The following is a 22,265-nucleotide window of genomic DNA, read 5'->3' as shown; positions in this document are numbered from 1 at the left end:
AAGAGGGCAGGGAAGAGCTGGACTACTTCTTAACTCACACTCCTCTTCCTCACAAATTTGTTCAAACAGGATACTGGGAATGCACAAGTGTCCCTCTCTGCCAAAGGTCAGCAGAGTGATTTTCAGTATTTTAGGTAAACCTACAAAACCACTTCCAGCTTGTCTGTATTTCTGTAAGCACCTGAGAGACCCCAAGACAGAAGTTAAAAATCCAGCCAGGAACTCTTCTGGAGGTTGAGTTCCCCACTTCACCACGTGCCTCTCTCTAGCACTTTGGGAACAAAGTTCATCTAGCAAATGAGTTGTATGGGGAGCCTAACAGATGTTTCCCACTGCCACTGAGCCCCTTCAAGCCATCCCATCTCTGAAGAAGCCTTGTTGGAGCCCATCCATGGGAGGCAGCACTTAGCGGGTTCTTGCCAGGCCCTGTTTATACATTTCACACCCTCCTCTTTCCCCAAGGATAGCCTTAAAAATGCCTTGCCTGGGCCTGGGGTTGAGGATGGGTTCACTCTGCTGATGTCTCTGCCCCAGAGGAAGAGGCAGCAGACAAAATCCCTGTGAAGACAACCTCAGGGTACCCCAACCCAGGCTCCTCCCCCATCCACACAGTGAGTCCCTCAGGAAGAACTCCAAGGAGGTGAGATGTTTACTCCTGCTCAAAGCAGAGGACCTGCTCAGGTCAAAACAGACAAGCAGCAGCTTTCCTGCTGAAAACCCCTCTGGAGCTGGCCCCCAGTGCCACCCGGGTCCCCTCCACATGCTGCACGGGATGGATGCTGGGAGAATGGCTCTGTCAGCAGCAGGAAAGCAGTGGCACAGCAAAAGAGGCCCCTGGATGGGAATCAATGCCAGCAGAAGCAGAAAGCAGAGTTTTGTCGTGCCTCACCTTCAGCTCTGTGAGTGCAGAACCAGGAGGGATTTAGCTGGCACTCTAAGGGCTGGGGGGACTCAGCTTCACTGACAGGGACTGGCAGACAACAAACCTCTCCCTAGACAGCTTTTAATCTGTGTTCCTTGGGACAAATTTGCAGAGGTCTTCAGGGACCCAAACTAAACAACACAACTCAGCTGAGCTGGTCATTTCTCCTTTTATCTCCCTCCAGCTTTTTAAAGCATCAAGTTATTTTCCTTTCCTTCCCACTACACAACTTAATTACCCTAATAAACTGAGTTCATGGGTCTTGGAACATGGCATGGCCACTCAAATTGAGGGAAGACTTGGTCATGTTTTTTGGAATTGGCTCTTAAAGCTGATAACTGTGTCACTCTTTTCACAGAAGAGCAAATCCATTATTCAAAATGAGGATTCAGCTGAAGCATCAGGACCCAAGATATTTCTTGGGAGACAAGGAAGAAAGATGATGTAATATGGGCCAAAGATAGGAATTTTAAAAATCAAGGCATGAACTGAACTCAGGCTTTATATAGCAAATCAAAATACCAGACCAAGTGCTCACATAACACAAGTTAATGAATAGACTTCTGAAAAAAAAAAAAGTATTAGAGACTGTTTTTCAATGTGTTTTGCTTCACTTCCAGTTACATCACAGACATCTGTCTTAAAAAAAAAAATCAACCACAGATGTACTTCTTCCCATAACCAAATCTGTGCCATAAATCTCCAGTGCAGTATCAGATGAGACAGAGGCTGATTTAATCCCACAATTCTGACAAACAGTGCTTGTCCCTACCTCATGCAGTTTCTCAGACTGACACAAAAACATTCTCCACTATAGAGCTGGTCTCTAGCTGCAGATTGGAATCCAAATCCAAGATTTAAGGCATCAATCAGGAGTTCCCATGTCCTCCTGAGAGCTTAACTTTTGCAGAGAGATGCACAGGCACTCAGTCACTCTGCAGCACCCGCTGAGGGTCTGGAGATGCTCTCCAAGAATGGGGATCTTGCTTCAGCCTGTTCCCTAGGCCTGCCTGATGGAACTTCCTGTACCATTTGCAGATCAACACTGAGTCTTCTGACATTTTCAGAGTTCATTCCTCAGCGTTTGCTTAACAGCAACTGCCCAAAGTCTTGCTGAACCCTGCAGCAGAACTTATCTCTACACTTGAGAGATGAAATGCAACTGCTCAAACAATGCTGTCAGCCCTCCTACACTGGAGTCTGGGGATAAAACACCACTGACTCTCACAAATTAAACCCACATCAACATTTCCCTCTCATTTGTACTGGGAGGACTCACAAAAAAAGGTCTCCTTCACCCCCAGGCTCTGCAGGCAGGAAGATGAGGAGATTTCTGTATTATTTTTAAACAGACTCCCATTGAACCATAGAGTGATCTAAGGATACTCTGAAATACTTTCAGATTATCATGTCAACATCAGTAACTGGAAGAAAAAGGCTTTGCAGAGATCTGTGGAAGCAAAACTAGAGTGACTACAGCAGCAGTCTGAGATGGAAGAACAGTCAAGCTACAAGAAAAAGCCATGTTCAAAAAAAAAAAAAATCCCCCAAATTACTAACTTCTACCCATCAAATATTCATCCACAGCCACGGCACTTGAGCCTCAAGCCATTTTGTTCTCATGTGGGCATGCATTTCTTTCTTGAAAGGAAGTAGCTACAGCTCACTGAAGAAATAGTCCGAGACTAAAGTAAACAACTTGATTAGACAAGAAAAGACCAAGAGTTGGGGCCTTCCTAACTGATATCAGGTGGCAGAAACTATGGAAGGGATGAAACTTTTCCAAGGCTGTCAGCCCTGTACCAACACCCCGGTGGCACCAGTGGTCCTGTGGCTGAGGTCAGCTCCCAAAAAGCCACTGAATTTGCTTCAATTAATTTTTGCCATTAAAAGAAAGGACACATGGCTGCTTTAAATCTCACACTGAATCTGCAATGTTAGGTTTGAAGTCATTTGGTCCTTTCAGGTTTGGTCTGGTTTATGGATAATAATTTTATCCAAAATTGAGGAGGGCCCTCCCTACAGAGAGCTCTGCAGATAATGCTGTTCTTCAACAGACTGGAAAATTTGGAAGCAAATACAGGTGAGGGAATCTGGGGCAATTCAGCTGAGATCAGTGTTATCAAACACCAAACCAGAGCTAGGGCAAAGAAGTTTTTTTCATCTCCAGAGATGACACACAGCCATTCTCCAGCCTGAGGCTCAGAACGGATCAGGAATTACACATTTAACTGATCTTATCAGGCTTTTATTATGCTAAAGTTAAAATGCAGACTGGTCAATGTGTGATGTCTTTAAGACTTCTTTAGCTACCTGTAATCTGCTAACAGAAAACATGGGAAGAAAAGAACCAGTGGCAGGCAACAGACTTATAATTCCACTTTTCATAAAGCTGGCTAATAAAGCAGGATCTCTGAAAGATAAGATGCTGTTACTCCTAATGATGCTGCTCCTCATGAATTAGGTGATCACTGCAAAAAGGGACCTCTAAAATACAAGTCTCCCCAGTGGAGGGCCTTCAGTTCTGGGTAAAAGCTGGGTAGACAGTTGATGTAGAAAGGGAACAGGCACAGATGTGGAACACCTGGACAGAGAAATGTGTTCAGTTTGAGCAAAGGTAGGTTCTGCTGGCACCAGTGCTCCCCTTTGCCCTGTTCTCACCTTAGTCACTTTATGCAACAACCTGTGCAAGCACCATGTGGAAGGATCAGCTCCTGCGTTTGCAGCAGAGCTAAGAGAGGTGATCTTAGCACAACTGTGGAACATCTCACACCTATTTTCCTCTGTCCTCCATTCATACTGAAAGCTGAGCCAATAAGACATTTGATTCAACAGATGTTTCAGAGAGATTATCAAGGTGGTTTTTTTACTAGGTGATGAAGGGGCAGTTTCCATCTCAGAAAAGTTTGCAGATGTGAAAAGAACCACCTTCACCATTTCTTTGGCTCTACCAGGCCACAAACACTGAGAAAATGAGCACCTCTGCACTATCTGTAATCCACAGAACCCAGACAGTTTGGGTATTTGATAAGAAGACAAAAAGGAAAACAAAAGGACACCAAAAAAACACACAACCAGCTACTCAGAAACTACAAAGATTCTTAAGAAATGAAACCACAATCTGACACTCTGAAACTCCAGCACAGTAATCCTCCTGTTGTGGTTCTGCTCTTCTACACGCTCCTGAAGACCCAACTCATACTGCAGAGACTGTGGGTCCTCATTACTCTGTCTGCATCTCAGTGCTCTCTCCAGGGGTAAAACAGATACAGCAGTTTGTTCCTGGGGCCGCAGAGCCAAGATCCTGACCTGCACACTGGTATTTCAGGGATGGGCAGGGCAGCACAGCACTTCCCATCAGGTCTGTCTGCAATCCATGTGTTCTTGGACATGGCAAAGGAACAACAAACTCACAGTCCAGATAGGAGAGAGTAGATAATTGTCTCAGATGCTGGGGCTCTGCATCAGCTCCTCCCTGTATCCCTCATGTTCAGCCCACAGTACTCATCTGGTTGCTCCTTTAGATCAGAACTGGCTGCTTGCATGTCAGTAATCTCAGCTTTGAAACAGAGTTTCTACTTTTAAAATGCTTTTACAGCCTCTGTACTGCACATAACTGCACTGACCAACTAAAACATCTCCTCAAAGAGGCAGAGAAGGAAAACAGGGCCACTAAGGAACTGTCCAGAAACTTTTGCAGACACCAGCACATGAGTTGAACTTGCTCACACAAGCAAGCCCACACAGCAGTGTGCATGTTTACTCACACACAGCTGGCAGGTACAACCTGTGTGCACAGCTCTAAGTGAGGTTACCTCATCTCTTCTCTGTCTCCTGATCCACTTGAGCATTTCTTCCTTTCATGAATTCACTCACTGAATGCTCTTAAGTTTTCTATCCTCCATTCAACAGCGAGTAACTACTGGTGAGGAGTTTTAAGGAGCAAAATACCAAGGTACCCTTTAATCAGCACAATCTCATCCTCACCTTTCACTCTGGTAGATCCAAAGTGGCTCCACAAGCACCAGAACTAAAGAAACTCAAGGATGCAGCTTTAAGGACTGGCTGACTCTGGTTTCAAAGTAAGTCCTAGGTTAATATTTTTTCCACAACTGAGACCCTAACAAAATCCTCAGCTCTGAGGGAATTCTCTAAACCTCTCACGTCAAGGCACTGCAGCTGGGAACAGAGAGGTGGTGGAAGAGATTGCAGAGATACTTTTACAAAGTGCGTGGGAACTCAATTATCTCAAATTCAGCTAAATTTGACAGATGGGTACAAATCAGCCAACAGCACAGACAGGATCTTCTGTGCCTGCTCAATCCTCAGGAAAATTTACTGAAGAAAACAGCTGGAGTTAACTTGCTCAGTATGCAAGTCTATTTTTAGAAAGTGAATGTTTCTTCCTCAATTAGATTACTCACTACTATCCAAACGACTGCAATACAGACCCAGGATCATTTTTACCCAACCTTTGTATTTAATCTCACAACTCCCCAAACATCCAACTTTCATTTTGTGGTCGCTTGGCTCCTTGGGAAAACCAGACATCAAAGAATTAAATGCCGTGATTACACATCCCTGAAAAATAACCAACATCCCAACCCCCAGCATCAGGGGCTGGCTTGACAACATTTTCCAGAAAAAGCAAGGAAACCAACCTTTTTCAACATCTTGTTCTGTTTGTGGAAAAATTCCACTTTGATATCACCGCATACCGGCAGAGGTTGAGGGAATTCAAAGTACATGTACTTGTCTTCACGTCGTGAGGGTCCTGAAGGGGAGGTGAATATCTTTACCTTTAGCTGGTACACCACAAACTGAGGATCTGTGGGACAAAACAAGAGTGTCACTCGGTGAGAAAAGCCTCCAAAGGGTCAAAAAAAGCACAGCATTGGTAGCAGAAACAAAATCGTGAGCTAGGATATTTTCAAAGTTAGCTACATTTCTACTAAGGGTTTAACACTACAGGGGATCAAACTTTGCCAGATTCTACTGGAAACAACCTCAGAGATTTCTGTCCTTCATGCCAATACTTTCAGGCCACCAGGGAGTTCCTAAATTATTTCTTTTTAATATAATGACTGTAAAATGTGACAGTTATGTGTTTGTTCCTTGCATTTTCCCCCTCCTCTCTATTGCACAGACCAAAGTGAGAGGTTTTATTCTCTCTCACCTCTTCCAGTCGTAGAGTGGCTGGTCATGTCAGCACAAACTGACTCTACTCTTACACAAACAAGCAAAAACAAGGACAAAATTGAACATTAATGCTGAAAACCAATCAGAAGAGCCTAAAAGCTGGTCCTGTAACTCACCATCACCAGAGAAGTGCCAGCCATGGCATAACTTCCCCAATTAAATCTGCAGGGGTAACACTGAAATTAAAAGGGGGTTTTGGTCCAGTTTAGGAAGTGGTGCTTTGGAAATGGTCAGGTCAGACAGCCCTGAAGAGCTGTGGAAGTCCCTGCTAAACACACCCACACTGTCCTGCTGAAGGGCCCAGTGATGACACTATTACTGGCAGGCTCAGAGAATCCCAGACTGGTTTGGGTTGGAAGGGACCTTAAAGCCCATCCAGTGCCACCCCTGCCATGGGCAGGGACACCTCCCACTATCCCAAGCTGCTCCAAGCCCTGTCCATCCTGGCTTTGGACACTTCAAGGGAAGCCACAGCTGCTCTGGGCACCCTGTGCCAGGGCCTACCCACCCTCCCAGGGAACAATTCCTTCTATGTATCTCACCTAAATGTCCCCTCTGGCAGTGTCATGCCATTCCTCCCTGTGCTATCACCACAGCTCCTGTTGCAGGGTCCCTCTCCACCTTTCCTGTAGCCCCTTCAGACCCTGGAAGGTGCTGTGAGGTCTCCACACACCCTTCTCTTCCTGCCCTTATCTCCCTCGAATCCTCAGAGCTGTGAAACTTTGTCATCCCCACATTCAGCCCTAGAGGCTGGACTCTGCCCTGTCAGTGCCTTTAAAGCAGCAGGATGATACCAAGGAAGGCAGATTGAAAGTTACCACGATGGTAAAATTACTGCCATCACAGCTGACAACACAACTAAAGACACAACACCATCAATTTCATATTCTGAAAAATCACTGAGAACTCCACAGAAACTTAAAATATAGCAGCATACAACTGCTGAGTTTGATAGTTACTTTATCTTCTCAGGTGCTTGGGCAATCTGTTGTCTGGCCCAACATCCTCCCATGGCTGTAAACACCACCCCAGCAGCCTCCCATGGACACACAAGTCAGCGCTCACTTGGGCAGTTCAGCCTCACAAGTACAGCCCAGCTCATCCAAAACATGAAATAAGTGGTAATTGCAGAAATCTGTAACCTCCACACCTCTTCCCTAAGGCAGAGGGATTTTGGCAGAGGCTGCTCCCTCCCTCCTCCTCTACAGCCTGACAAGCCACTCCACTGTTTCTTGTGTGTGTTACATGTTCAGGTACTGTCTCACAACAATATTAACAGGGCAATTTTAATCAAAGCCACAGGAGGCACTGGAATTAATTACACATTGCTGTAATCCCCAAAGCAAAACCATCCGATTTTTTCCACCAACAAAAACCAAGCACGCAACACAAGGCAGTCACTGCTCTGTAACACAGCCCACAGGACACAGCAGAATTTGATTTTGTATTTCAAAACTTCATGAAATCTGCTGTTCCTCACTAACACAGTGTATCAGCAGATGAGATTAATCATTTACAGGTGTATTAATGCTTTAGAAACCTCCACATAAAGAAAAGTTTATTCCAGAGTTAATTAGCTATTTACCCAGTTGAACTGATTCATTTATTTTTTTTTTCCTTTGAACATCATGGGAAGAATGATGTTGCTGCATTGGAAGCCAACATGCCATTAGGAAATGTTTTTCAGAAATTCATGTTTCCCAAGAGTTGCTGTGTTAAAAAAAGGAGGCTTTTCATTAAAGTAAGGACCAAATACCCAAATATACATAAAATGATGGAGTCCCCAACCCTGGAGGAGTTCAAGGAACGAGTGGATGTGGCACTCAGTGCTCTGGTTTGGGTGACAAGGTGGGGACTGGGCACAGGCTGGACTCAATCTTGGAGGTCTTTTCCAGCCTCAATGATTCTACATATGGAATCACTTCTCTTCAAACCATTAACACACCTGCATGTAGTAAAATAGTCATGAGCCCTTCACAGACTACATCCAGGGGATCCCAATGGACAGAGCCCACAAAGCCAGCAGATTTTGGACTGTGAGGTGTTTAGATGTGATTTCCTCCAAGATGTGCAGCTCTTGGTGCCATCACCCCCTCCCAAACGCCAACAGGTTCCCTAGCAGAGGTGAAGGGCTGCTGGTACTTACTGCAAGTTCCGCTGCTGAACATGGGAATTGTTTCAAACATCATCTTGTGGAACAGCAGTGCCACTGGTCTGTAATCCAGGTGATTCTTTAACAGGTAGCTATAGTAGTACACGTAGCGTCTCTGACTGGGAATTGTCACTCCCTAAACAGAGGGAAAACAAGTGTCAAAAACCTTGGATCAGCATCACTGCCAGGGCTCCTGGCCACCCCCTCCAGCCCGAAGGAACAGGTCAGTCACTGCTGCCAGCCCCCAGCACAAAGAGCAGGGCACTGCTCTGCCAGGTACTCAGGGGATGGAGCACCTCCCCACCAGGAAAGGCTGAGGGAATTGGGATCCTTCAGCCTGGAGAGGAGAGGTTTTGGGGTGACCAAACTGTGGCCTTGCAGTGGCTGAAGGGGCTGACAAGAAACATGGAGAAGGAACCTGGAGTGACACGGACAAGGGGCAATGGCTTCCCACTGCCAAAGCAGATACTGGGAAGGAATTGTTCCCTGGGAGGGTGGGCAGGCCCTGGCAGAGGGTGCCCAGAGCAGCTGTGGCTGCCCCTGGATCCCTGGCAGTGCCCAAGGCCAGGTTGGAAGGGTTTGGAGCAGCCTGGGACAGTGGAAGGTGTCCCTGCCATGGCAGGAGGGCTGGAACAACCCTCTAGGGTCCCTTCCTACCCAAACCCTTCTGTGATTCTCTGCTCTCCAAACACCCATATCCAGCAATGAAGCAAAGAATGCAGATTTTTCTAATTTCTTAAAAACAAACACCACAGACACCCTGAGGGTCATGTCAAAAATAGTCTCATGCTGCTGCTTTTTTGGGGATGGAGAACAAAAAATGTTTAACAAGAGATGCCTTGAACATACTCTTAACTTTAAAGCACCACTACACTAAGGAGTTCTAAAATCTACCACTACAGGAATTACATTTTGACAGCACTTTAAGTCAAAAGACTAATGTTTGCTAATATCACTATGCTCAAGACTGATGCTGCCTTCTCTTTACAAAACATCCTGGAATATTTTCCCAAAAATGTGGAAAGGTTCATTAAAACAGGCCCAACAGCCCAAAGTGTTCAAACTCTGAGGTAAACATTTGCTTTGAGAGCATAAAACCTAAGAATGCTTTTATTACTGATTTTAAATCAGCTCAAAGCTTCACATAAGGGAACAGTTTTTAAGCTTTTAGAGCCAATACTTTCAAGTAAAATTTATAGAGATGAAAAATAGTTTCATTTCCCAGAAAATGCATTACATGGTCTAGAACAACCTGTAAACTGCAGACTTGCAACAGCCATCAGTAAGGAATCTTTCTGATTAAATCTGAATGTGGAATTGGAATAAACTGGAGATAAACAGATTTTTCATACACAAGTCTGTGAGCATTTGCTGACACAACCTAGACCTCTTATTTCTGTAAACTTTTAGTTTCACCTCACAACAGCCAGGAGCTAAGAGTAGCTGGAGTGCTTTTAATTTAGTAAATCTCTATTATGCACACATGAAAATAGTCACTTCCTGCCATTTTTTTAAAAAAATGTTGATTATTATGTCTCCTTATCACTTGAGCTGCTTCTAAACTACACAAAAGGCCTTTCCCTGCAGCACTTGCACAATGACCTTCCCAAGCAGCCTTGTACGCTGGCCCTGGTTTTGGCTCAGATGTCCTCAGTGCTTATCACACCCACTCACTCCCTTAAGGGAGCTCTAAAGTTCTCCTTCCTGGGATCTGAGCTTCAGGACTGAGCAAATCCCAGCCCCAGCAGTGCCTGCCAGGACTGCCAGGCAAGAGGAAAGCACAGAGGTGAGGAGAACACATCCTTCCCTCCCAGAGCTTCCTCAGGCCATAATGGATGTGTCCTATGGAAAAACCCCAGGACACCTGGCCAGGACAAGCAAGGCTGGGACCAGAACCAAGGGAACACTTTCACACTGCTAGTCAAAACCACAGCAAAGCCAGTTCTTGTCCAACAGGGCAGTTTTAGCCCTGCAGCCACAGTTTGACTCCCTGGAGACACAGCCCTTAGATCCTGAGATCCTAAAAGCAGTCCCACTGAAGCAGAACTCCGAGTTGTCCATTTCCAAAGGTCTGCATTCCAAGCAGAACACTTTCCTAACAACCTAACAGTGTTCCAAGGGGTGCAATCAACCACCACTCACTTTTACTCCAGAAGAATAAGGACAGGGAAGTAGTTCAAGCTTGTATTTCCCATCTATCACCATTTTTAAATAGATGTGAGAGAAGCTCCTCTGGGTCCCTATGCCAGAGCTTCCCAGGGCATCTCAAACATTGCCAGGTGCTGCTCCAGGTTCTCTCAACATAGCACAGGCAGGACTATGAAGAACAAATATTTTGGAAACAATATTCCCACACTCCCTTTAGGAACACACCCTACTGTGAGAGTGAAGCTGCAGCCTCAGAGCAGGCCTAGGGCATCAGGTTTGGCAGAGGTTGGCACCTGAGCATGTCCAACAAACAGACACTAGAGCTGAGGAGCTCTGACATCAGACATGGGAACTCTGCCCTGCTCAGAGGGTCATTCTGAGGCTTCCTCACCAAAGTAATTTGGTTTCACTTCCTGTTCAGTTATAGCAACACCACAGAAACACAGCATAGTCTGGGCTGGAAGAGACTTAAAGCCCATCCAGTGCCACGCCTTGCCATGGGCACGGACACCTTCCACTGTCCCAGGTGGTTCCAAGCCCCAATGTCCAACCTGGCCTTGGACACTTCCAGGGCTCCAGGGGCAGCCACAGCTTCTCTGGGCACTCCCAACCCTCACAGGGTAGAATTCCTTCCCAAATATCCCATCTAACCCTACTGTGTCAGCATGAAGCCACTCTCCATGTCCTGTTCCTCCATCCCTTGTAAAGAGACCCTGTCCATCTTTCTTGTCAGCTCCTTCAGGCACTGCAAAGCCACAGTTAGGTCACTCCAAGGCTTCTCTTCTCCAGGCTGAAGAACTCCAATTCTCTCAGCCTTTCCCCTATGAGAACTCTTAGGAGCCATCCTTGAAAATAAACCTCTATGGTGCTCAAAGAATGCTCCTGAGTGGATCATCTCCAGCATTTGACTAGCTGATCCCTATCCACTGAGCTTCTTTCCAAGCCTAATCCTCACCGCAAAACCCTCCAAGGCAGAAGCAGGAATAAATAAAGACCTTCTCCAGCTGTAGGAAGGTAAGCTGCCAGTCTTTGTCACCACAGTAGTGTGTCAGTATCTGTCATAAGGGAAAAGTGGGGTAAACTAATCACCTCCAACAGTGGAAGCAGCAGCTTCTCTAGAGGACTTTTGTAGGGGAGTTACTTCTTCCCCAGCTCTGACAACAGACAAGTACAGTTCTTTATCCCATTTCAGAAAACCCTTTGTCTCCTTTGGTTCAAAAGGAAAATAAAAGTCACTCGTGTTCTACAGTGGTGGAGACCAACAGACACAACCATGCAGCCCACACTTCTTAATCTTCACCACTCCCTTCTTCTGACTAAGTTCCCCCCACTACAATGACTTTCAGAAGCCAAAAGAGGCAGCTTGTAGAGGAAATAAAATACCTCACAAGAGGGTTTGCTCAGAGCCAGCCTGGGCTCTGCCATGTCTTGTTGCCCAGCACAAGAACAGCCTGTGTGGCAACTCTGAGCCTCACCTACAACAACTCTCACTTGATGGTGCAAAGGCCTCCCTGGAGCTGCTTCTCCCAGCAGGCACTTGGGAAAAGCTGGCTCCAGAAGTACTCAGGGCTGTGCTCTTGACCAATTAGTCATACTTCCTCTTGCAATTAGACTCACACTTCCTGCCAGCACAGCCTGAGCCCTCGCAGCAGCACTCTGCTGGGAGCATTAATGGCAGCAGTGGTTGTAGCTGGGCTGCTCTCAGCAGCTACAGGTGCAAAGTTGTCCTCACTTTAAACCAAGAAAATCTGGTGCCTATTAAGGCCAGTTTTCCTTTATCATATCTATGTTGGCCCAAAAAGAAAGAAAAAAGGCATCTGCTTGTCCCTTTGTGCAAACAGCTCTTTTGATGCCTCATTGACTTTGAATTGAGGAAGTCAGTTATACAAAGGTGTGGTGAAATATCAAATCAGAGAGCAGCACTTGACGTACAACACTGAAATATGGGCCACAAGGGAAGAAATGGCTCCAGAAACCTGCACTGGAATACCTGTTTATAAACACTACTGAAGGATTATGTGAATCACATGCTGCCCACTGGCCACATCAAGATAACCATGCTCAAGTGGAGCTGGGAAGGGAAAAAAGTCAACTCTTGCAGTAGAGACACTGAAACCAAAACAAGCTGCTGGTTACAGACAGTATTTACAGTCAAGTAAACAAGGCTCTCCCTACTCCTGTTTGCTGAGTTCTCCCTCCCCTCCAAGATGCCCAAGGTACCCCTGGGGTACTGATAAACACCCAACTGGCCTTACCCCCAACTTGCAGAAATACAACCTTCTTTTCACAAAAGGGAAACTGAGGCTCAGCATTTCACTGTGTATTTGTTCAGTTCTGTAGTTTTCATGCAGCTTTATCCAGCTTTGGAGATAGCCAATTATCAGCAGGAGCAATCTACTCTGTTTAGTCACTGCTCATTCCTAGCCTCTCCCATGCACTTTTACCAAAAGCCACAAAGTTTTGATGGGAAACCTTGATCTTGTCCCCACTCCAGCAGTACACCACAACCAACTCACCAGCACATGGAATAAATAACAGCTCCACCTTGTCAGCAGAGCAGACTGAGGAGTTTCTTACTCCTTCCAATGAATTAATAGCCAAGTTCTAAAATTCTTTATGTGACACTCTCAAGAGCTTTCAGACACGAAGCTCTTCTTACTGGAGACCAACACACTGAAATTAATACTTTGTGTAAATACTCCAGGAAGAGGGAGAGGTTTGTGCTTGAGGAGGTTGAAACTGGCTTTCAGGGATGATCCCCCTGGGATGCTCAGCCAACACACTCAGGGAAAAAGTAGAAGACAAGCAGGGAAACTTGCTAAAACAACCTTAAAAGTCACATCTTATCATCTTTGGAGAAGATTACAAACAAGGAGGTTAAATTCTCATTAATGAGGCCTAACCCTGCCAGAAAGGTCCTTAACTACCCTTTACAGACAAGGGGCATCCAACAGTTAAGGGCCTTCCAGTTGGGATATTCCCCTATGCATCTCCAAACCCCACCACAGCAGTTAAAGGAACGTGAAGAGATGAACAACTCATCCATTCAGTCAAAATCAGCTGGAACAATCCTCTCATTTGTCCTGAAAATGCTGAATGAGAAAGTTCACTGCCCCTCTGATGCACCATGCAGCACAGCAGTGCTGGAAAAGCCATTTAAAACCAACCGTCCAGGTCTTCTTGAACAGGACATGTTAAAACCAGGCTGGTTTAGTATTGTGACTAAAGGCTACTGCTGCTTAGGAAAGCTTTTCCATTTCCATCTGCACTGATCCTACTGGAGCGAAATCAGACAACACAAAAGGTTTGAGCACCAAATGGATCTCAAGGAGGAAAAGCAGCAAGGTGCAGGTACAGGGACAAAAGAACAGCAACAGCTCACCTTCTTGTCTCTGGTCCTTACTTCCCCATAGAAATCTAGGGCTTCTTGGGCCCTTAAAAACTTGCCTCGATGCAACAAATATGCACAAATCATTACACCAGTTCGTCCCTTTCCAGCTTTACAGTGGATTGCTGCCACATGATTGTCATCTTCACTTAGCCACTGGTCAAGATCTTCACAAAAAGGTTTGATGAGCTCCAGCTGTGGTGGGTTATGGTCTTCAAAAGGGTACTGTGCAACTGCAGGGAGAAGGAGGAGTTCATCAGAACCTCAAAAGGCAAAGCAAGCTCAGGTCACCTTTGTGACAAGCATGTAAAAATTAAGTTATTCAATAACCCCCCCCCCCCCCATCTCACATACTGATATGTATTTTTAATTCCAGTATTATTCAGTGTATCATAAGCACTGCAGACATTTCTCCATTAATCTGTAAGCAGGCATCCTGCTCCATGGAGCACCTATTTCACACCTCTAGTGAGCTGAGCTGCACAGGCTCTGTAACATGAATTTTCCAGAATTTAAGAGCGTGCTGGCACACAGAATAACCTTGTGAAAAGCCATTACCCCAGCAATAATTAAACTACCTGCTGAGAGAGAACAAGGCCAGACCTCAGTCACTGGAACTTTGCTGAAAAATTATTGAACACTGTTGGGTCTACATTGGGAACAGAGTCTCAAAAGCTGCTCAAAGGCCTTGTGAAACAAAAACCTGCCATTTCCATATTTCAGAAATGGTAATTGGGAGAGAAATCTCAGGTAAGGCACTGGCAATACTTATGGGGTTTAGAGTCAAAGCACTGAACAATGCTGTCCTGTATTCACACATGCTTTTCCATCTAGGGATGAAAAGACTTTCAAGTGATGCAGGAAATGCAAGAAAACTCAAGAGAGCTAAAAATAAGCACTAAGCAGAGAGAAGCACCCAAACTTCTCCCACCTCAGATCAGATGAGGGACAATATCACCCTGACCAGCAGAACTACACATAATGTTCTGGTTTCAGCAGATGAACTTGATGAAAGTGCACCCCAATTCTCCACCGATAGCCGTGGGATCTTACAAACACAACTCTGGTACACTTCAAAATTCTGAGCTAGAAACACCATTTCCTTTTCTGGGCTAAAAAATGAATACATTTCATTTTTTGGCAAGTGTCTGTATTGGTTTCGTAAGCACCACTCTGTAGTCACACATGCAAGGCTCCTTTTGATGAATCCCCAAGGACTCCAAGAGCACAAATGAGGGATGAAGTTATGGAACTGCTGGAGGACTGCAGGACAAGTCCACAGCCTTTTGGAAGGACCACCAACTTTATTCACTCACAGTACAGATTGCCCCTTTCATCTCCCAGAACAAATGGGGAAGCTGATAAAGTGAATAATCTTTGCTAAAGAGGCAACACATGCTCACAAACATGAACACGCAAACTCTTCCACATGGAAGATCCAAAGGCTCCCCAAATGAGCCTTAAAGTTTTACGTGAACTTAAAAGATGGAATTTATTTAGAAATCCCTAAGAAAAGAAGCTGCAAAAATGCTGCAAATCTTTTAGCTTTGAGTCTATCACAACTACAGCCAGCAAGGTTTCCATGAAAAGGGGAGTAAAGAAGTCCTGAAAGAACAGCCTGAAAACTCGCAAGTACTAATAGGATGCTGAAGATGCTCTCCAAGATTTGGAATCAAAGGCAAACCTTGTTGTACTTTCTTCAAAGCTGGAGTGAGAAGAGGAAATGGGTGTCCTGGGATGGTGTGGAGGGATTAAGAGGAAGGAAATATTAAGCTGCACAGTCTTAGAGCAGGGCCTTGAGAAGGTACAGTTTCTCAATGGATTTTGATTCCTTACAATGGAGAATAATCCTGCTTGCTCTCTCTCCCAGCCCCTGCACATTGCACAAAGAATCCCATAGCACCCAGAAGAGTTTAAAAAAAAGAAAATCTGTGGCAAAGCAGAAGACAATTCCAGCATGGAAGGATTTCAGAAACTGGAAAACCACGGACACAGAGCTACTTCCCAAAGAAGATGAAGAGCTTTCAGTGTTTGGGGTTCAATGTGATGCAAGATCATCCTGGGTGAATAATGAACTATTCTAGTGTTTCACACTCAGTACAATCAGAAGTTCCCTTTGCAGTCAGTTCACTTCAGGAGATTTTCAAGTACAACTTTTGTTCTTCTCCTTAGGGAAGTCCTGAGTCATCAATTTGGTTATCTGAGGTTAACTAATTCAGGGATGAAAATTAAAAACCTCAGCATGTCTTGTGCAGAGGAGCTGTGAAAGGGGCTGTCACAAACAGCACTTGGGGCTGGGATTGACAGCGAAGGGAGCTGAGCACCCCCGTATCAAAAAGCAGAAACTCAAGCAAACATATGTTGTGGCCATATTAGAACATGTCCTCTTCTCTTGCTCCCCACAAAGCACTGCTCAAGCAGATCCTAAAATACTTTTTCGGTGCTGGTGAGTATGAAGTGAGGTCTCAGGGCACTGTCATTCAACATCCTAAGAGCAAATCAGAAGCGCTGACGACTTCAACAAGACAATTTCAGTCCTTCTATATTCAGACATTAAAGCAGCCAATTACATTTTGGTCATGTTCTAAACCCTCTTCCATAACTAGATGGATGGTTTAAAGTAATAATAATGGAAAATAGAAGCTGAGCCATTGCTATGATGCAGAAGAAGCCCAACATTTGTTCATCTCCTCCAATTCCGTAGGCACAAGGACTCCTCATCTACCTTCATCTGAAGCACAGGAACTACAACTTCTGAGCAAGAAATGCTCCTCTGCCCAAAGAACAAAGGTAAACCTGCATTTATTTATTGCCTGGGGAGGTAATTCTGACACAACAGCTACATCAGGACCTGGTCAAAAGGCACCCCTTGAAAGATTCCCCATTGCTTTTGGCAGCTCTGCAGAATGTCTAAGACCCAACTCATCTCAAAGGGACATCACATGGGAATTAATTTTTATTTTAGCATCTGAAGGCTCTGCCAGATCTCCCAAAAGTTGCTTTATACACATAGTGATAATGGCTTAAACGTTCTCCATTTCCATCCTTCATAAACACCAGACTCCTCTGAGCCTCACATGTAAATTGTACAAGGAATTTGTACTTCACTGAACTGAAACTGCTGTGTAACCCATTCTGCAGAATTTTTTTGCAACTGCAGACTTTGTATTAGATCTTGATCTTTAACTGTCAGGAACATACTTTTTTGAAAGCACCAAGAATATAGCAAATTTTTCCAATGACTCAAAGCAGTCTGACATCATTCCTTGTGCCCAAATCTCCTACATGACTATTCATCAGCTCCTCCTTTAGGCCTTCATTCACTAAGGTTTAAAGAGAACACACATTAGGCAGTAAAAACGTACCTCTGCAGTTAAATTTGGCGGTGTCATAATGTCTTTCAGCACATCTGAAAGAGAAAAATAGATAAGAGTTCAACACAAGTCTCTGAGGCACTCCCAGCATCTGTCACACCCTGGAAAATCATGCATGCCCATCACCTTTATGATTTAAAACTAGAGGTTACACACAGGAAAAAAAAACTGTTTTGCAGCAGACTGCTCACTAAAATGTGAATTGTTTTACTGAAAGGCAAATACTTACCCTCTGGTAATTGTAGTCCATGGCTATGTTTTAGTCAGTGTGACTCAATTCATGCAAGTATGAGTTGAGTATGCACCTTCTAACCCTGTGCATGAGCAGCTCCAGCACTGGAGCAACTTTGTGCTGACAAACACATGGAAAGCAGACAGCTGTGACCTTCATGCAGGGATGCTGAACACAGAACACAGCTCAGGGTGCCTCAGCAGCAGTGTGGGTGCTCAGAGCAATGGGGATCACACCACAAACCCCACTACTATTATCACAGAGATCACTTGGATCAAGCAGAGGCTGTGGCACTGCTCTGCCACTTGGCATTGATTCCTGAATTTAAGTGACCCCTGAAGGCCAGGCAGCCACATTCCCTCCCCCAGAAATGTGGGAAATTTCCCCTGAAAAATGACACATTGAATAGAATACCATGAGGGATTAAAAAATAGTTTGGTTGATACCAAGGATATACAAGCAATGGCTGAACACAGCCAATGCAGAGCTCGTGGCTCAGCTGCACTAAATTTGTGGGTATTTGCAGCACATTTCTGAAGGCTCTGGAGATGCATCAGTCTCTCCCAACTCGAAGAGACCCTCTCCAGCTAGACAAGAACACAGCAAACCACACAGGATTTGCCTTGCCCAGGGATAAACAGCAGTGATGAGACACAAACCACCGCTCAGCTGGGCTCTAAACCAGCCAAACCAGCACACTAAGGAACAACCAGATCAGATCCTGGGCTAAGGGCAAAGAAGACCAGAGTGGATACCCTCCAGAATTTCCCTTGGAAGATGATGTGAGTGGAGGTGCAGTTCAGAAAGGAAAATTGACAACAATCCTGCCAAGACCAGCTTGCATGGGGACCTGAGCAGCCCGATCCAGAGAATGGCATCCCTGCCCACAGCAGGGGGGTGGAACAAGATGATGTTTAAGGTCCTTCCAACCCAAACCATTCTGGGATTCTGTGAAAGAGGACACCAGGCTGAAACACAACTGCTGGAGTCATTTCAGCAGACAAATCACACCTAGATCTTCAGTTCTGATTACAGCCTGTGCTCTTCACAGGATTCCAATTCCCACAGCAGTTTCAGGACTGCTATGAACTCATCTCTGCTTACCAGGTATGTTATGACTGCAGCCTTTGGAGCCATATGGAGCTTAGTTGACACTTTCAGACACACAAACTTCTGGGCTGCTCCCTGTGTGACTGTAACTGGAGCCTCCCAGTGCTGCCCTGAGCTCTGCCCATGACACAGCCACAGGCAGGTCTGCTGGGGCTGCACATGCTCTCAGGGCTTCCCTTTCCCTGAATTCCAGAGCCTTCTCAGCTCTACCCTCTGCTAGGGAAAAGTCTGGCAGCTTTCACAGCTCCAATCACATTGCTGACACTTCCTCTGGGTCAGAAGTGACCAGGTTAAGCTGGCAGAGGGGACTCCCAAAACTATTATCTGCACTGGAGCCTTTGAGAAGAGAGCTGGATGCAGGATGTCCAAGGGGGATGGAGCAGCCAGCAGCACAGGAACTTTGGGAGCTGCTAGGAAGCAAAGCAGTTAACACAAAGCATCTTATCCAGGAAAGTTTCCTGCTTCCTTCTAAAGAAACACCCAGCTCAAATGGGCAGTAAGAGATGAAAGTCTTCAAAACATTTAAAAAAATCCACAAATGGGCAGAAAAACCATCAAATTTGGAACTTTGAGAGAATATCATTGAGCAGAGTATCATGAGGGATTAAAAAATAGTTTTGTTGATGTCAAGGATACACAAGCAATGGTTGAACACAACCAATGCAGAGCTCCTGGCTCAGCTGCACTAAATCGGTGGGTATTTGCAGCAGAAATCCCACCGACGCACACTCTGGGGATACTGGTGGGGCTTAATGCTTCAAATGCATTTGGGGTGGGGGTTTTAAACACTGTGATAACTCAAACAGCATCACATCTCCAGACAAAACCTGAATATTTCTTGGTATTTTTGGGGTTTAGGAAGGGGTTGGCTGATTTTGGGGTCCTCCTTAGGATTAAAGTGAGTTTAAAGCAACCCAGAAGCAAAGTGCTGCCAGCCAGGCACCCTCCTGGTCAGTCATGGTGCCACTGCTGACAGGACTTCGGGCTTCCTCTGCCAGAGCCCAGCCCCAGGGACACAGCAAGCACAGAAAATCCCCATTTTCATCACAGCTCCTTCCTTTGACCACCTGCCTGCAGGACAGTTCAAGGAAACCCACTGGAGAAGATGGAGAAGATTACAACAGGGCAGGTGACAATCTGTCAGCATGGGAAGATAGGAAATTCAAGTGGAAGAACAGATTTAAAGGAGATTTAAAACAGATTTAAGGAGAATACTGAAGAAATAGCAAGGGCAAACAAGGGAGGAGCAACACAAGAAGGAAAATTTAACTGCTCAAACTGCTGGGAAGTTGAAAGCCAAGACGTGAGGATGGGGCATAACTGACATTATTTCAGAAAAATCTCTAAATCCTTTTAGATAAAACTGCTCCATACATTATTATCAACTTCATGGAACAGCTACCTTAAGAGAACTCAAATCCCATGACAGATTTTGAAATAATTCTGACTATAATCACTTAACTCCTCTGAACTCCCACCTCCTCCTTTGAAACACAGACAATAGATCATTATTTACAAAGGATCAGCTTAATCTGAAGAAATGGAGTTCTCTGGAATACCTGATGGATGCAATTCCTTCTCATCTCCTGACCAAACATTGCCAGAATTCACCTGATGGCATTTTATGTGTATAAATTTTGCCTGCATAAGCATTAAGATATCTCCAGACAGTTTTATCCTCTGAAATGTTTCATCTGAGGATGAATAAAGTAATTCAAAATAAAAGCAAGATTAACTTGTGATTGTTTTGCAGTTAACAACAAGAAAATAGATTTTTATATAAGGAACCTGAAGACAAAAACTTTGGCACACCTGGACAAGTTTTTTCCACAGCTGAAAACACACAGGGCAGCAACAGAAATGTCAAATTCTTTTGTCTCATCACTGCTCTTCTCACTTACAAACTTTAAAAAGCTGTTCCTGTGCAGGGCTGGGGGACTGAGTTGTGCTTTTTTTACAGTAAAATGAGGCAGCTGGCAGACAGCAAAGTGGAAACTTAGCAAGGATCTCCTCAGGGAGGTGGTACTTGAAAAGATGCTCATCAGTCTTCCTAAAAATTCTCCTTTCTGACAAATTGACTCCAGCAGCCTCTGCCTGTTACCTGGCACCCCTGGAGCCACACTGGAACAAGGGGCTCAGCACACCCAGACCCTGTCAGGGACACCAAAGCCACCCTTTCCAGCAGGTGACAGCTGCACTGTCCCCAGGCAGCAGCAGGAGATTTGGTTTAGCTGCCCTTGCTCTGCTGCTCTAAACAAGCAGGGGCTGCCAGGAGGCTTTGGGGGGGAATGATGAACGAGGGGAGTTTGATTTTAAATGATCCAGATCTCCAGAAGATTCCAAAGGCAGAAAGCCAGGAGTTACCTCCTCTACCTGCCCCTCCTTGCCAAGGAGCCATGAGCTCTTCTGGGAAGCACTGGCCTTTCCAGCCAGAAATTTTATCCAGATATTAAAAGGGTGACACTCTGGAGAGCTCCTAAGCTGGAAAATCTAATTTTGCTACTGAACTCTATGAAAGATGAGCAATGTCTCTCTTTTTATGTATCTTTTTCTGCCCCATAACAACTTCAACGACCACTGGATGGTTTCTCAGCTTCTACTGTCACTTCTCTCCAATATCAGAGAAAATTGGTGCACAATCCTTTAGCTAACCTAGAGGCAGATTTAAATCCTTATTTTTGAAGATTTGTTTTAATGACTGACAGATCACAATGCCAAGCATCGCCTGGATTTCAGTACTATAGTACATTTTCTATTAATTGTAGCTATTTAAAAAAATATTCATTAAAAAAATAATAAAGCTGTAACAGTTCAGAGAATCAACCTTCAACTTGGATTTTTAGGAAAAAAATGAGGGGTAGGAAAACCACAACTCTTTGACATCACTAAGTCATTTATACAAATTAAATTAGACTAAGCTAACGAATAAATTAGATGAAGGAACAGCAACAAAAACAAACAAACAAACAAAAAATAAAACCAAAACCAGAAAACTCCTGTAACAGTTACAGCTTTCTGCAGAATTAAATTGTCAGAGAAGTCAGAAACCACCACCAATTGCTCCAACAGCTTTTTCAAAGTAATAAACAGGGACACACAAGAAGAAGGAGGAAGCAAACAGAGCTTTGGTACCAATGAAGTTTGATTTTAAAAAATAAGAGAAAAAAAACAGGAAAATATTCATTTGGCAATTGGACATTAATACATGAACAGAAAGCCTGCTGTGAATTACTTTTCACTTTTTAATCACATGGCCCAAGCTGCAGATGGGCTGGATGCCAAGTCATTTAAAAGCGTTCAAGTAACATGAATACACACCAGCATTTCATTTAACCTCACTCAGCTCCACTAAATGAAGTACCAGTGCTCTCAATCAGGCTTAATTGTTTTAAGAAATGTGCACAACATCTCCAGCTCTGCTTCAGGACAGCAACAAGCCACTTGCACTGCTCAGCTATTTTTGGAAGTCATTATTTTGGAGAATGTATCTTTAAGAGCATACTTACAGATTGTATATCTTGTAATGGTTTTTATGCTTTGAATCCAAAAACCTTCAAAAGAAAAAAAAAAAAAAAAAGTATGCATGAATATACATTGAATAATATTGACCTTAATTTGCAGCATCCTTAAAGCAGCACCCAGCATGTGCAGTTCTGCATTCCCAGTCCCAGCCCTGCAGTGCCCCAAAAATCAAGGAGGCAAACCTCACTCCTCCAAATAATCCAAGAGCATGGATAACA

The 22,265-nt window shown here is 44.6% G+C and overlaps 1 protein-coding gene across 1 annotated transcript in view; it reads right to left on the bottom strand.

Annotated features, from left to right (window-relative positions):
* Positions 1–22,265, bottom strand: part of PTEN (phosphatase and tensin homolog) — a 49,165-nt gene that overhangs the window by 6,385 nt on the left and 20,515 nt on the right. The window contains exons 3-7 of the mRNA XM_053983834.1: positions 22,032–22,076; positions 17,175–17,218; positions 13,804–14,042; positions 8,268–8,409; positions 5,584–5,750 (exon numbers count right to left, since the gene is read on the bottom strand). Of these exons, the coding sequence (XP_053839809.1) occupies positions 5,584–5,750; positions 8,268–8,409; positions 13,804–14,042; positions 17,175–17,218; positions 22,032–22,076 (637 nt within the window). The remainder of the gene's footprint in view (positions 1–5,583; positions 5,751–8,267; positions 8,410–13,803; positions 14,043–17,174; positions 17,219–22,031; positions 22,077–22,265) is intronic.

The sequence above is a fragment of the Vidua macroura genome, chromosome 8 (assembly GCF_024509145.1).
Source record: "Vidua macroura isolate BioBank_ID:100142 chromosome 8, ASM2450914v1, whole genome shotgun sequence".
Taxonomy (NCBI): Eukaryota; Metazoa; Chordata; class Aves; order Passeriformes; family Viduidae; genus Vidua; species Vidua macroura.
Note: the sequence above shows the minus strand (reverse complement) of the source record. Positions and strands in the feature narration are given on the sequence as shown.